The 15,731-nt window shown below is 43.3% G+C and overlaps 1 protein-coding gene across 1 annotated transcript; it reads right to left on the bottom strand.

Moving 5' to 3' along the window:
- Positions 1-902: 902 nt before the first annotated feature.
- rasef (RAS and EF-hand domain containing) lies at positions 903-15,591 on the bottom strand. Its single transcript, XM_061261191.1, has 17 exons — positions 15,005-15,591; positions 13,281-13,427; positions 11,324-11,414; positions 10,543-10,644; positions 10,230-10,307; positions 9,445-9,560; positions 8,630-8,698; positions 8,446-8,530; positions 7,111-7,184; positions 6,749-6,968; positions 6,356-6,496; positions 5,924-6,071; positions 4,968-5,049; positions 4,566-4,680; positions 3,596-3,715; positions 2,983-3,059; positions 903-2,708 (listed from the first exon to the last, which is right to left on the bottom strand). Exons 1-17 carry the CDS (start codon positions 15,331-15,333, stop codon positions 2,603-2,605), a joined length of 2,100 nt encoding a protein of 699 aa, XP_061117175.1. The 5' UTR covers positions 15,334-15,591; the 3' UTR covers positions 903-2,602.
- Positions 15,592-15,731: the final 140 nt, after the last annotated feature.

Here is a 15,731-nt window from a genome sequence, read left to right as displayed (position 1 = left end):
GTGTGCATGTGTGTGCGTGTGTGTCTGTGTGTGTGCGTGTGTGTGCGTGCGTGCGTGTGCGTGTGTTCATGTGTGTGCGTGTGTGTCTGTGTGTGTGTGTGCGTGTGTGCGCACGCATGCTTGTGCGTGTTCAGATGAGACATTGAAAAGAAGGTAGACACACTAGCTTTGTCTGTCTGTGAGTCTTCACATTGAGTTGTCCTCACTGTAACAGTCTAATCCCCTCAACATATGGAGAAGTGGAGTCTCAAATTACCTGCGCGTGCGGGTTAAAGGGTTAATAATAATTACCTGTGGGTACAGGTGAAGGGATTAATAATATTGAGGCTGTACTTTAGTTTGAAGGAGAGTGGCTGCAGAATTTAAAGTGATTGTTTAATTTGTCCCCACGCATTGCTGAATTTATTACCTGCATTAACCTTGCCTGACACACATTTTCCGTGTTTAATTAAAATATCCAGCTCCCCCACGCACTTGTTGAGACAAATGACTGCGCGCGGCTCATTAGACCGGTGACAGTGTAAACAGATGGTCTCGCAAACCCGCGACGCTCACCAGCGGGAAAGCAGGGACGCGTTCTCCGGAGATTAAATCTCCATTTGCGCGTTCGTTTCAAACGCTTCGCAGTCGACTGCCAGCGCCACAACGTGCTGCTTCGAACAGAGAAATAAACCAGCGACATCTGTACACACGAGGCCAATGATTTGCATTAAACATGCACAGAATAACTCACCAGCAGCGCAGCTATAAATATGGTAAATGCATTAGAGTACACAAATATGTACTGTATGGTTTGTATATATACATATATTCCAGACATCTTAGGCAATAATAATAACAATTTCCTTTGGTGGTTTATTTCAAAAGCTCTCGGTTACAAGAACACGCTAACACTTATGATTTCTATAAGAAAATGGCAACTGATTAAATAAAAAAAGGTGGAAGAACTGCAGAAATGACAGCTCATTTTTTCTGGGTTAAAACATTTTTGTCTTTATACAACCTGTTGATCTGGCACAGAAAATATTTTCAGTTAAAACAGTCAGATTAGGAATAGAAAAACTGAAAAAAATAAAATAAAATAAGAACAGTAATTATTTCTTTTTTTACCAGAAGTTGTACAATAACTAGTTTCACAAATGCATCACTGAGGTCAGTTTTTTTAGATACAGAAAATATTATGCTTGAGACAATTCAGTAGAATAAAAAGCCAGCCGTTTCTTTTTTCAAAACACCATGGAGAGACGACTGAAAACTGATCTAAAGGTATTATACTGTCAGTAGTCTTTTGGAAAGAAAATAAAATCTGTCTGAATGTCTTTAATGGGTAAATTCTAAAAATAATACTTATTTGAGGAAATGTCATAGGGTCTTATTTATATACTACGGTCCACAGAAGAGTACTGTCCACAGACTCAAACGGCACCAGAATGGGCCTACAAGGGCCATATATAAGAGATCTACATGGGGCATATGTCGGGGATTTACATGGGACACACAGGAGGCCTACAGAGGAGATAGTATATACAGGGATCTACATATTACATTACATTACATTATTGGCATTTGGCAGACGCTCTTATCCAGAGTGACGTACAGTTGATTAGACTAAGCAGGAGACAATCCTCCCCTGGAGCAATGCAGGGTTAAGGGCCTTGCTCAAGGGCCCAACGGCTGTGCGGATCTTATTGTGGCTAGACTGGGATTAGAACCACCGACCTTGGGTATCCCAGTCATTTACCTTAACCACTACGCTACAGGCCGCCCATCTTAAGCTGAATTAGCACCAGTGTCATTCTGCTAATTGTTGGCAGTCAAAATTACAGGACAAGCCCACTTAGCCATCAGTCTCATCTGTGCAAAGCAGTGCCCCCTACTGGAGGATCACGAAACCCACAATCGCTGAGGACTCTCGAACCCTTCCATAGAACTACCTTTCACGAATAACAGGAGCTTATAATGTATAATAAAGGTTAAATATATCAAAATTATCAGAAATAAGGATGAAGGTCCAGGTGCCTTCAATGAAGAGTACTGTAATAATGAAACAAACTGCACATTTCTTTCACACACGTCAGTGTGCACGCCTTGTTCGATGGCATTTGGTTTGGTTTTGGAATCTGTCCATGTGAAATATGAATGGAAACAAAGCAGAGCTACAAAACTCAAATAAAATACAAAATGATGGCGATAATAGGCTTGTAAACAGGTAGGTAGGGCATTTGGTGGTCGGCTGTATTTCTTTTGCTGACCACCAGAGGGAGCCGAACCCAAAAAGCTGTGAGGAGTGCGAGCGTGAGAGAAATATGGCTCCAGTGTAAAAAGGACTCAGCGGGTCATGTGATGGTCACGTGTCTCCTCCTGGAGAGGCCTGTAAACATGCTGCAGGTACACTGAGATAAAAACACTCATGCGCGCATACACACTCACCCACACAGTCACACAAACACACGCAAAGTTCTGTGAGGGGCAGCCTCACACACACAGGTACAGTTCTGTGAGGGGCAGCCTCACACACACAGGTACAGTTCTGTGAGGGGCAGCCTCACACACACACACACACACACAGATGCAGTTCTTTGAGGGGCAGGGTGTGCGTGTTTTATACGGTGCAGCAGGTGAGGTTGGAGATCTTCTTGCTGTGCGCACTGGACAGGCTGGTCACTGAGTCCTGATCCTTGTCCTCACGGGACTGCTTCATCATCAGCCTGTGGGGAGAGGAAAGTGTTTGAAAAGGTAGAGGTAGACACTTGCGAGTCTAAAGTCTGCCAAAGGCAAAATCGCCCATAGCCAAGGGCAATAACATTCATTTTGATTTTCAGGGTTACGTAATCAGAGTGTAGTCACGGTAACCTGCTTTACCCCACCTACCTAGCTTCACTAGCGAACTAGCTGAGCTACACCCGCTATACCTACAGGTGCGTTCAGGTGAGGTTAGGCCTGCTGATTAGAGTCGGGGTTGTGTTCAGGTGAGACCCTTACCTGGCCAGGTGCAGCACAGCCTCGATCACATTGGAGCCCTCTTTAGCACTCGTTTCACAGAACAGCGAGTTATACGTCTGGAGAGGGCAAACAGCCATCAGTACATCTGCACTATACCTGAGTCATTTGTATAACTACAGCATACCTGCATTATACCTACAGTGTGCCTTTATTACACCCATAGTTTACCTACACTATATTTTCACAATATCTGTAATTTACTTGCATTACAAATGTATGTGTCTATACAATATCTCCACTACACCTATACTAAACATTAGTTTATCTGCACTTCCTCTGTAAGCACATTAGTCAATAGGGCTCTTATCTGGCTGTTGGATTGAAGACAGGTAAACAAGGGGCTTAGTACATTTATGTAACTTTCTGTCATGTTGTGTCCATGGTGTGGCCATGACATGTAGTCATGCAGTATTTAGCATGTTGCATGTAATATGTAGCATGCTGGATGTAGTATATTGTCATGCAACATGTTGGATGCAGTATGTAATCATGTAGTATGTCGCATGTAGCATGTTGGATGCAGTATGTAGTCATGTAGTATGTAGTATGTAGTATGTAGCATGTTGGATGTAGTGTGTGGCAGGACTCTCACCATGGCGAGCTTCTCCCCAAAGCCGGTGGGAACACACGAGGTTCCTTCCTGTAGAGCCTGCTGCCGGAGATCAGCCTTATTCCCCACGAGCATGATGGGAATGTTGTCCTGCGATACGTCCTACACACACACACACACACACACACACACACACACACACACACACACACATACACACACAGACGTGTTAGGGTAAGGGCTTCAAATTACAGTGAGCTTTCAAGGATTTTGGTTTAGGGGTGTTATAGTTCAGGGTTATAGTTCAGTGTTATAGTTCAGGGTTATAGTTCAGTGTTATAGATCAGGATTATAGTTCAGTGTTATAGTTCAGGGTTATAGTTCAGGGTTATAGTTCAGTGTTATAGTTAGGGTTATAGTTCAGTGTTATAGTTCAGGGTTATAGTTCAGTGTTATAGTTAGGGTTATAGTTCAGTGTTATAGTTCAGGGTTATAGTTCAGTGTTATAGTTCAGGGTTATAGTTCAGTGTTATAGTTAGGGTTATAGTTAAGGGTTATAGTTCAGGGTTATAGTTCAGTGTTATAGTTCAGGGTTATAGTTCAGTGTTATAGTTCAGGGTTAGAGTTCAGTGTTATAGTTCAGGGTTATAGTTCAGTGTTATAGTTCAGTGTTATAGTTCAGGGTTATAGTTAGGGTTATAGTTAAGGGTTATAGTTCAGTGTTATAGTTCAGGGTTATAGTTCAGTGTTATAGTTCAGGGTTATAGTTCAGTGTTATAGTTCAGGGTTATAGTTCAGGGCTGGGATATTCAAATATGGCTCTTGAGGCCAGAATTATCGCCGGTTCTCATTCCTCCCCTGTAAACCTGAACCTGAGTGAAATCTCTGCCCAATCAGTGACTTTACTGGACTATCAGGCAGAAGAGAAAACCAGCAGTACTCCTGACCACGAGGGTGAGATATGAGTTTAGTGTTGTAGTGTATGGTTCAGGGTGCACAATTGAGGCTGTACCTCGATCATGTCTATCCACTCTCGGACATTGAGGAAGCTTGTCTCACACGTGACGTCATACAGCAGAAGGACCCCATCAGCTCGTCTGAAGTAAGACTTGGCAATACTCCTGAACCTGTGAATCACACACACGCATACATAAGGACTTAAACACACACATGCATACATAAGGACTTAAACACACACATCCACATACACACACACACGCACACACACACACATGCATGCATGCATGTATGTACATACAAACACACACATGTGCACAACGCAAAACGCATACAAATACACACACACACACACGCACACACACACACACACACGCACACATACACACACACACACACACACACACACACACACACACGTACACACACACACACACACACACACACACACACACACCTCTCCTGCCCTGCTGTGTCCCAGAGCTGCAGGACTGTAGGTTCCCCGTCCACCACCAGACTCTTCATCTGGAAGTCCACCCCTGAGAATGACATCACTATTAATGCAGCCACCCACCACTGTATATGACATCACTATTAATGCAGCCACCCACCACTGTATATGACATCACTATTAATGCAGCTACTGACCACCGTACATGACATCACTATTAATGCAGCTACGCACCACTGTATATGACATCACTATTAATGCAGCTACCCACCACTGTATATGACATCACTATTAATGCAGCTACACACCACCGTACATGACATCACTATTAATGCAGCTACGCACCACTGTATATGACATCACTATTAATGCAGCTATGCACCACTGTATATGACATCACTATTAATGCAGCTACGCACCACTGTATATGACAACATCACCCTTATGATGTGGCTCAGGCAGTAAGAGCAGTCGTCTGGCAGTCGAAGGGTTGCCGGTTGTGTCCCTGAGCAAGACACCTAACCCCTAAATGCTCCTGACGAGCTGCCTTGCATGGCAGTCAAACGCCGTCAGTGCATGAGTGCGTGTATGAACGGGTGAATGAGAAGCATCAATTGTACAGCGCTTTGGATAAAGGCGCTATATAAAAAATGCCAACCAACATCATTACTTCAGCTATCCCAGCATGCTGATTGTGTGTGAACATGCCTTCATGTGTGCATGCATGTGAGTGTGTGTGTGTAAACATGCCTTAATGTGTGCATGCATGTGAGTGTGTGTGAACATGCCTTCATGTGTGCATGCATGTGAGTGTGTGCGTGAACATACTTTCATGTGTGCATGCATGCATGAGTGTATGTGCATGTATGTGTGTGTTTGCATGCATGTGAGTGTGTGTGTGTGTGTGTGTGAGTGTGTGTGTGTGTGTGTGTGAGTGTGTGTGTGTGTGACTGTGTGCATACCCAGCGTGGTGCTGCCGTGCTCTCTGAACTCGTTCTTGCAGAGTCGCAGCAGGAAGCTGGACTTCCCCACAGCAGCGTCGCCCGCCAGCACGATCTTATGCACGCGCTCAGACCCCGTCAGTTTCACCCTGCCGTCCTGAGAGTCCACCTGCAGGAAACAGTAACGCTGCATATCAACGCTCCTGTCCGATACCCTCATACTCACACCGCACCTGATCATACAGGCACCACACTGCATAACATGAGCTTTTTAAGACTTTTTGCTTGAGAAGTTAAATTTTCTTACCCCAGTGACAAATTGTGAAATTACCAAAACTGCCTCACCTCATTGGCAATCTTTTTGTTTTACTTAGCAAAATTTTTTTTAAAATAAGGGTAAAGTACTGGTTAAGACTGACTGCATATTCACAGTGCACCTGGTCACACAGGTACCTTAGCAGATATGGGAGTCAGACATTTCCGGGTCAAGGCTGCAGGGCTGCTGCTCCTGACTGGTTCTGGGTCTGGAGGCTTCCAGTCCAGAACCGAGCCACTGTCCGACCCAAACGGCACCTCATCCGGGAGATCCAGAACCTGGGATTACACAAACATACAGAACATTACAGAAGCTGAGTGAGTAAGTGTGTGTGCATATGTGAGTGTGTGTGCGTGCATGTGTGTTTGTGTGTGTGAGCCTACTGTATGTGTGTGTGTGTATGTGCAAGCATTTGTGTGTATGTATGTGTATGTGTGTGTGAGCCTACTGTATGTGTGTGTGTGTGTGTGTGTGTGTGAGACTGTGTGAGCATATGTGTGAGCGTGTGTATGTTTCTGTCATGTTCTTACATCTGTATCATAGTTGTACTCTGCCGGGCTCTCCGGTTGCCGTGGTTTGTGTTGCCGGGCGTCGGCCTCGGAGTCGTATCCGTTGGAGCCGCGCAGCGTGGACATTCCGCTGTCGAAGCAGCTCTCTGGTAGGCTGTCCACCTCACAGCTCCGCCTCCGCATGGGGTCACACAGAGCCAGCGAATCATAGTCCTCATCATGGAAGGAACACCGGGACATCCTGTGCGTGGGGCGGGGCAGAGGGGCAGGACATGTTAAAGAATCATACAAAAAAATGTCAGATTCCCCAAAAGCTATAATGAAAGTATCGCTACACACCAAACCACTGTAATGTAATAGGCACAGAGCTCATCATATCATACCGGTCATATGAGTGCAGGTGTCTTAATTTGGGACTGCTCATGGAGACATTGTCGTCTGGCGTCATTTGACCACGCTGCAAATTACAACACAACACTGGAATCACATCATCAATCGCAGACAGGAATTACATCATCAAGCAAAGCAATGACATCATCAAATCATGGAATTGCAGTATATAGCTATGTGTGGGGTACACTTTTGGCAACCAGCTTTGGAATGCCAACTGCATATTCTACTCTTTGGAAACATAAAGAAACATGAGCTGGTCAAGGAGGGGATATAATGGCAGACTTTAGCTACCCCTTCAGCTACACAAAGGTAATCAAGCCACTCCATGACCACATCTTAAAACTTCACAATTTCTAACTTCAACTGACTTTCATGAATTATGAGCGAATTTAAGTAACAAAAGTAAAATTTAAAATTCAGATTTCAATTAAATTTGATGTTAAGAGTATACATTGAAACTTTAAGTAAGAATAAAAGTAGCCTGTACAATATAAGAATAAATCTTCATGGATACTGGTTCAGTCACAACACTGGAATTACACAACTCACACTTGAGTTTAATCCTCAATCTTGATTTACAAGAATCAAACTATTTACAATTTATAAAAATTAAATGTTTTATTTGTCATATATGTCAATAATACTACTATTATAAACACTTCACATATAAAGTATGTATACTACTATACTACAAGCATGTACAGTGCTGGGCAAAAGTTTATTTCAAAAAGAATTCAATGAAAGGTCCTAAATAAACGTACTATACATTTTACATTACATTTTAGTAATTGGGCAGAATAGTTAAAAACTGAATCAAATCAATGTTTTTTGTGACCACCCTTCGGAGTTAAAACTACATTACTTCTCTGAGATATAGAACTGCAGGACAGCGTTGGACAATCAGCAGGGAGGTAGTTCCAAGCATGTTGGAGAACTTGCCAGAGTTCTTCCACAGACTTTGGTGGGCTACTTGCTTCTGATCTCAGACAGCCATGATCAAGTTTTTATGTAAAAAGTAGTAAATTGCTTAAAGTTATATGTTACTTTTTAAAATTAAATACAAAAATTAAATCTTTTGGAAAATGAATATATGGAAATCTCAAATGTGTTCTTTTATATTAACACACACAAAAAAAACATATATATAATAAAGCCTAGGGTGCCTAAGACTTTTGCACAGTACTGTATGCCAACAATGATTCTGCTTTTCTGCATTCTAATGATTAGTAAAGTTCAGTTACATCAGTGACTGGACTACAGATCCCACAATGCAACAGGATTACACTGCCCTGAGGTGCTGATAGGTTCTTTCCGGCTGTTCTCACCAGTGATTGGTTATATTTGCTAAAGCTGCTCTCCAGGGCCGACCTCAGACCGTCATTACTGTCATGGAGCTTCCGATTGGCTGACCTGAAAGACGGCAGAGCAGTCAAACCAGCACAAGACAGATAAGGATCAGATGTCAGTGTGTGTGTGTGTGTGTGTGTGTGTGTGTGTGTGTGTACTTACTGCAGTATCTCTATCTGTCTCTCCAAACAGTCTCGTTCATCTGTGTATCCTCTCATCAGTGCCTCTTCTCTGAGGAGAAATAAAATCCCCAAATTATTTATCTTATACAGATGCACACTTTTGCTCACACCCCCCCCCCCCCCACACACACACACACACACATATGTACACACATACTCACACACACACATATGTACACACAAACTCACACACACACACACACACACACACACACACACATACAGACACACACATACACACACGCACACGCACGCACACACACATACAGACACACACATACACACACACACACACACTAAGGAAAGGGCCAGGTTGATTCCCCCAGGCGTTGTTGCCAGGTAACACAGAGCAGAAAAGCTCTTTGCCAGAGAATCTTTGTGAGTATTAGGTCACTCCAGGATATCCTGTTACCACCATAGCAAAAGCAGACATCACATGGTCTCCCGATCAGTGACACTGCCTCCAGCTCACTGTCACAGGACACTGTAAACTGGGACATGTTTACCCACTGCCGATGGCTAACCCACACAACACATGTTCCTTATCACAAATGGAAACAGAACAGGACCCAGTCTACCAGCAGGCCTAAAGAGTGTGTTTGTGTGTGTGTGTGTGTGTGTGTGTGTGTGTGTGTGTGTATGTTTGCATGCATATGGATAACAGTGTGTATAACAGTGTTGTGTGTCTACAGTGCTGTTACTCCGGTGACTGTAATGGCATGCGTGACACTGTTGTTGTGTAAAGGCAGGCTGTGTAACCGTGGTAACAGTGTTACGGGGCTTAACACCGCGTACCTCTCGCAGTGGATCGAGCGATCGGTGTAGTCACTCTTCAGCGCATCCAGCTCGCTCTGTAGGAAGGCCATGTTTGTGCGGGACTCCAGCAGTTCCTTCTTTAGCCTCTGATTCTCCTGAGATACACACATACTTCCCGTTAGCCCTGTCTTAACACTATTCACATGAATATACTGTTAATGTGAGCCACAGCTTACCCATTATGTTGACACGGATCTGCTTTTAAACTGTATGGTTAGTTAGCCTAGCCAGTTTAATACCTAATACCTTGCTAATACCATTTTTCTATCCTGTACCACCACCTAGCTGTATAATTAAAACTGCATTTGGCTTGATGGTAACGAGTAAGATGAATATGATAGCCACACATGGCTAGCCGACTTCACCTTACTTTTTATCTTAAAGTAAACAAGCATGTAATGTTAGATGTAAGTATATAAGTTTCTTTTAGGAAACAAGAACTCCAGTTAACATCCAGAAATTCCCCTATTTGCATGACTGTCAGTCAGTTTCATTTATTTTAGCCGGCTCTTCCTGCTGAAGAAAGAGCCACAGAAACAGCCATTGCTTGGTAGCTAAACATTAACCATCCTATAACCAATAGGCGTTGACCATCCTATAACCATTACGGTGTGGTGACTTGGTTTCATTGGAGGGGTTTCAAGAGTTTACGTGCCGAAAGGCACAACTAATTCTGGCATTCCAAGTAACCAATGTTCCACGTCTCTAGGGTCTCTGAGCAGAAGGCCTTTCCTGGACAGGGCAGGGCAATAAAAAACACTCACCATATTCAATTCACTAATTTTTCTTTTGAGTGCAGCCACCTCTTCTTTCAAGTTGATATTCTTGTACTGATCTTCAATCTGTGAGAAGATGGGAGTTTCAGAAGACTACTCAGCTATTATTATTATTCATCATATCATTATTAGATAGATAAATAGATCATATATCGCTTTTCTAGACACTTAAAGCACTTTACAGTCATGAGGGGGAATCTCGCCTCAACCACCATCTATGTGCAGCACCCACCTGGGCGATACACAGCAGCCATTTTGCGAAAGAATGCTCACATGAGCTTATTGTTATTATCATTTTTACCATCTGCATCTTCTGAACCTTCAGCTGCAGCTCGCAGACCTCAGACTCATACTGCCTCTTCAGCTCACAGAGCGTCATCTGCATCTCCACCCTTTTCACTTCCTGTGAAACAGGAAGTCACTTTACCTCGAGGAGGTGCCACGTTTTGGATGTGAGGGCAAAGGATTGGGTTTATATCCCCGGCAGGGTACATATTGTGTTGCCATGGTATCTTTGCCAAAGGCTAAGTCCTATCTAACCCCAGGGTTTTGTTGGGCTGATAAAGCTGGTGTGATGCGTGTGTGTAAGTGTGTGTGAGAGAGGGAGAGAGAGAGGGAGAGGGAAAAAGAGAGAGAAAGAGGGAGAGAGAGAGAGAGAGAGAGAGAGAGAGAGAGAGAGAGAGAGAGAGAGAAAGAGAGTGTATAAGCATTCAGGTGCATGCAGGTGTGGCTGTTCTCGGGGGCAGAGCAAACATCACGGCTCCAAAGCAAACAGCCGTCATTCAGACCAAGGCCGAGCCACTGCATACTTACATAACAGCCCCAGTTCCACTGAGCTTAGAGCAGCTCTGACCTACTGAACATCCTTAACCCCAATCAATCACTGATCCAGCACCAATCAATCACAGGCCCAGCACTGATCAATCATAGACCAGTAGATCATATGTACGTACATGCAGAGCTGGTGTGTATGATCGATTATAGGTAGAGATGTTGTGTGTTGCAATGTATAGGTAGAAGTGGTGTGTATTGCACAATAAAGGTATAGGCGTACTCTACAGTAGAGGTACAGGTAAAGGTACCTCTTGCTTAGTGTTAGTCTCGGCTGCTTTGATTCGCTGATCCATCTCATCCTCCATCTCACTGAGCTGCATGGCAGCCTTGTCCTGAGACCTGTGGAGAGAAACCCAGCAGAGCACACCTTTACTCAATACAGCATAACTTTACTGAATACAGCACATCTTTACCCAATATAATACACCTTTACTAAAGAGAGTATACCTTTACTGAATGCAGCATACTTTCCCAAACTTGATATTGACTCTCCCCAACTTGATATAAAATGTGGAGTTCCCCTAGGCTCTATCCTTAGACCTCTATTATTCCTTATTTATATCCATGATTTTTACAAAGTCTCTGATATACTTTCTCACAGTGATCTCTGGCATATTATCAGAATTGTCAATAATGTTCTACATACGTTTTCTAAACGGTCCAAAATTAACTAATTGCCTGAAACAAAATGTCAATGTGAAACAAAATATTATTTTTCACAATACTAGAATTTAGTTTACATAAATCCTTGAGGTTGAGGTAAAGACTGACAACGTTTCAATTTCCTTAACCTCTTCATGTAGATTTTTAGGTATCTTATTTGGAATCCTCAAACATCACATTACATTAATGGACGCTCTTATCCAGAGCTACGTGCAGTTGATTAGACTAAGCAGGAGGCAATCCTACCCTGGGGCAATGCAGGGTTAAGGGCCTAGCTCAAGGGCCCAACGGCTGTGCGGATCTTATTGTGGCTACACCTACACGGGGATCGAACCACCGACCTTGCGGATCCCTGTCATGTACCTTAACCACTATGCTACAGGCTGCCCTCATGAAAAAGCAAAATTTAGGTAAAATGTGTTAAACTCTTAACAACAAAACAGCACTAAAGTAGAATTACTCCATGGCTTTCCCTGACATTACTTATAGCAACATTAATCGGGCCAGTACCCATCATAATAAATGGGACCGTGTCCATCTCCTATGATTCAAATCCCGTTGCATTCGAATCATATCACATGCAGGCTACACAGCTCATTCACAACCTCTTTTTAAGAAATTCCGTAATTTTCAGCGTTTATCAACATTCTCCACACAGTACAGTTTGTCTTCGGTGCCATTCATAATCACCCCCCCCCCCCCCCCCCCCCACTCATGTTTAATAGCTTCTTCAGAAGAAATGTGGAAAATCATAACAATAACACTAGAGGTAAGAGACAACATCAACCATGAATGACTGAGTTGCCTCTTACTCAAACAACCACGTCTCAGTTCAGTCTCCATCGCTTAGGAGCTTATGTTTTTAATCAACTCCCTTCCCATTACTTTGACCCATGAGTTTAAAAACTGATATGTCTAATTGTCTGAATTGTGCAATATCTGCAATGTAATCCATAACATTATGTCCGTCTTATCTAGTGAGTCACTAGATAAACCCCTCGGGTTTCTTTGGTGTTCTTTGCACAGCTCCTTATTACCATAACTACTCGTGATTACTGTTAAAACGTGTGAGTGTACTTATGTAGCTATATATATTTTTTGTGGTAAATAAACAAAATAAAAACATACCTTTATGAAACAAAGCATATCTGTACTCAACACAACACACCTTTACTCAACACAGCACATCTTGATTGAATACCTGAGCCAGCTGCTGACATAGACACTTTCAGTCATCATTTAGGGCCACAAGTTTAAAAGGGTTTTTAAACATTTTAAACATTTTTAGACATAATAACTGTACAGTATTTATATTTATGTGTCCATGGCACTCAGTTCCCCAGCCCGACACCCCTGCTGTATACAGCACACCTTACGCAACACAACACACTCTCATTCAACACCCATCTGTATTCAAGACAGCAGAACATTTACTCTATACTACACACCCGAATGAATGACACACATTTTCAAACCACTGAACTTGCGTGCCTATGCGCGTGCATGCAGGTGTGTGTGAGTGTATGTGTGTGTAATACATACCTCTTCACAGCGAGCGCCAGGTTCTCCATCTCGGAGCTCTGTAGCTTGATCTCTCTGACGAAGTTCATGATGACACGTTCGTACTGCGGTAGGATGCGTGGCTCGGTCAGTTGGATGTTCTGGTACAGAGTGGCCGCTTGCTCATTCCTACAGTATGGCATTTTTACTATTATTCGTAGCAGTATTAATATTATTTAAACTTTCAATGCCACAGACACATTAAAGGACTCAATCCCAGACGCACTGATGTGGCACCGCACGCGTGTATGTCCGCAGCACGTTTCCATACAGGAACCGAGTGCCTTTCTCCCGCAGCGGTGGGTGGCTTCAACTGGCTGGGTGGGTTTGCTGAAGGTAAACGCTGCAGGCGGCGGTGATGAGCAGTGATGCAGTCTCACGCTTCTCACCCGACAGGTAGCACACCTGAGAGACTGCAGGACAGCGCACCGCACTGTCAGCTGGGCCTCACAGTCATCCCACCGGAGGTGGACAACCCCTACCCAAAAATCAACAGCGCACTTCACCCGGCTGTTCCCCCCTCAGGGCTGTGAGAAGGGAGGGGAAGGCTCAGTCAAGGCTCAGCCAAGGCTGTGATTAAACAGCACTGGGTGGGTCTGAGTTTACTGAACCGAACAAGATCAACAGACTCAACAGAGTCAACAATCGGTCAATCAACCCTTATAATCGCACCCAAAGTCTGGGGACGGTGAGGAGCGTAAACAACTCCACTGCCATGATCTTATTTCTGCCTTACATTTGGAACAATGATAACAGGAAACACAGTGCAGCAAAAGGGTAGTTTCCACTGGTAGTTTCAGTACAGGTAAAATGGCCGCTCGCCGTTCTTGTATATATATATATATTGGCTTCAAGCTTCAAAAATGTTCATTTTGACCCGAGAAAGAGGTTTGGAGTAATGGAAAACCTCAGTTGATCGGCCTGTATCGCGCAGGGTCTCAGCAAGGGAATCTGTTTCCCATGGTGATATACAAGGAATGTACAATGTTAAAAATATATATATTTTACTGAAGATATAAGTATCTTCAGTAAAATATGTAAAATATGAAAATGAATGTTATCCAACACTCCGAGGATCATTCAATATTTTTGAGAATGAATTACATAACACAAGAAATGGGTCGAAACAGAATAGGACCCAGTCTACCAGAGAGAGAGGGAGAGAAAGAGAGAGAGAGAGAGAGAGAGAGATATACCCACCCCGCTGAAAATTCCATCTTAAACCAGCCTATGCTGATCCAAGCTGGTTTAAGACAGTTTTTTTTACACTTCTACCTCATTTTAGCTGGTTCACCAGCTGTTTGCCAGCTGAACAGCCTATAATCAGCCAGTCAAATAGTTTCATCACCAGCTTAATCTACCAGTTTAGCCAGTTTTGACCAGCTACAGACCAGCTATGACCAACAAGCCCAGCTTAGAATCCAAGCAGCTCTTAGCTGGAATTGTTGGCAAGGCAAGCAGTTATACAGTTACAGAAATCCAATTTTGTAGAGCCTTAACAGTAGAATTGGGCCGGACTCATGCTTTGCAATAATTTATTAGTATTACTTTATTTTATTTTGGTGATTATTGTTTTCTTTTTAAGATGCGTGTATAAAGGTCAGTTCATGTTTTAAAGTAAGTAGGCCTACATAATAATAAATAACAATAAAATCACATTAATTAAAATGATTAAGAAGAAAAAAAACACGAGGTTTATACTTCACCTGGGGATGAATTTTGCCTGTTCCCCAAGCTGGCTCTGGAACATCTCCCAGGCCTGAGCGAGTCCATCGCAGTTCTCAGCCTCGCTCTCCATCTCTCCCCAGAGCACGAAGTCCGAAACACCCTGGAATCCGCTGCTAAACTCCTCAAAGTTAATCGATCCGTCTCTGTCCAGATCTAGCTGGGAAAATATTGTCTCTACTTCCGCGGGCCGTACGCGCAATTCTGAGCAGACTTTGAAGAACTCCTCTTTTTCAATTCGTCCCGAATTATTCAGATCACAAGCGTGAAAGAGCAAGCGCAGCTGGTCCTCGGCAACAGCTATATCCATCAGGAAAATGTCAGTTGATTTACAGAAGTTTCTTGAGGTTATATTTCTTCCCAATCCACCACTCCACAAAATACTTCCGACTACAAAATTAAACTTGAGACACTACAAGTGTCAGCATACAAAACGCTGCGCCACCCGATTGTTCATTAAAATAAGCATTGTGAAAAAACCTGAAAGTATCCAAAAGTCAAGCACTTACATATAAAAGCTATTTATGGCGACATAATTTCGCGCGTCACCTGTTAGAACCTGCTGTATTTCGACTGTTCCTATCACCTTGTGGGGCGAAAACCAGGACCTTGCTGACGCCACGCACCTCTCGCGGTTTACCTTCTTACGGAAAGGAACACAGACCACACCAAACTGGCATCCATCCAGGAACTGCAGCGGAATGTGCG

This window comes from Conger conger, chromosome 11 (genome assembly GCF_963514075.1).
Source record: "Conger conger chromosome 11, fConCon1.1, whole genome shotgun sequence".
In the NCBI taxonomy this organism is placed as follows: Eukaryota; Metazoa; Chordata; class Actinopteri; order Anguilliformes; family Congridae; genus Conger; species Conger conger.
Note: the sequence above shows the minus strand (reverse complement) of the source record. Positions and strands in the feature narration are given on the sequence as shown.

Excerpts from the sequence above, each read along its gene's own strand:
- rasef (XM_061261191.1), bottom strand. The coding sequence starts at position 15,333 with ATGGATATAGCTGTTGCCGAGGACCAGCTGCGCTTGCTCTTTCACGCT. Across the intron at positions 10,308-10,542 it reads AGGTTCAGAAGATGCAGATG|ATTGAAGATCAGTACAAGAA; the intron begins GTAAAAATGATA and ends ATCTTCTCACAG. Across the intron at positions 5,050-5,923 it reads GCACGGCAGCACCACGCTGG|GGGTGGACTTCCAGATGAAG; the intron begins GTATGCACACAG and ends TGTCATTCTCAG.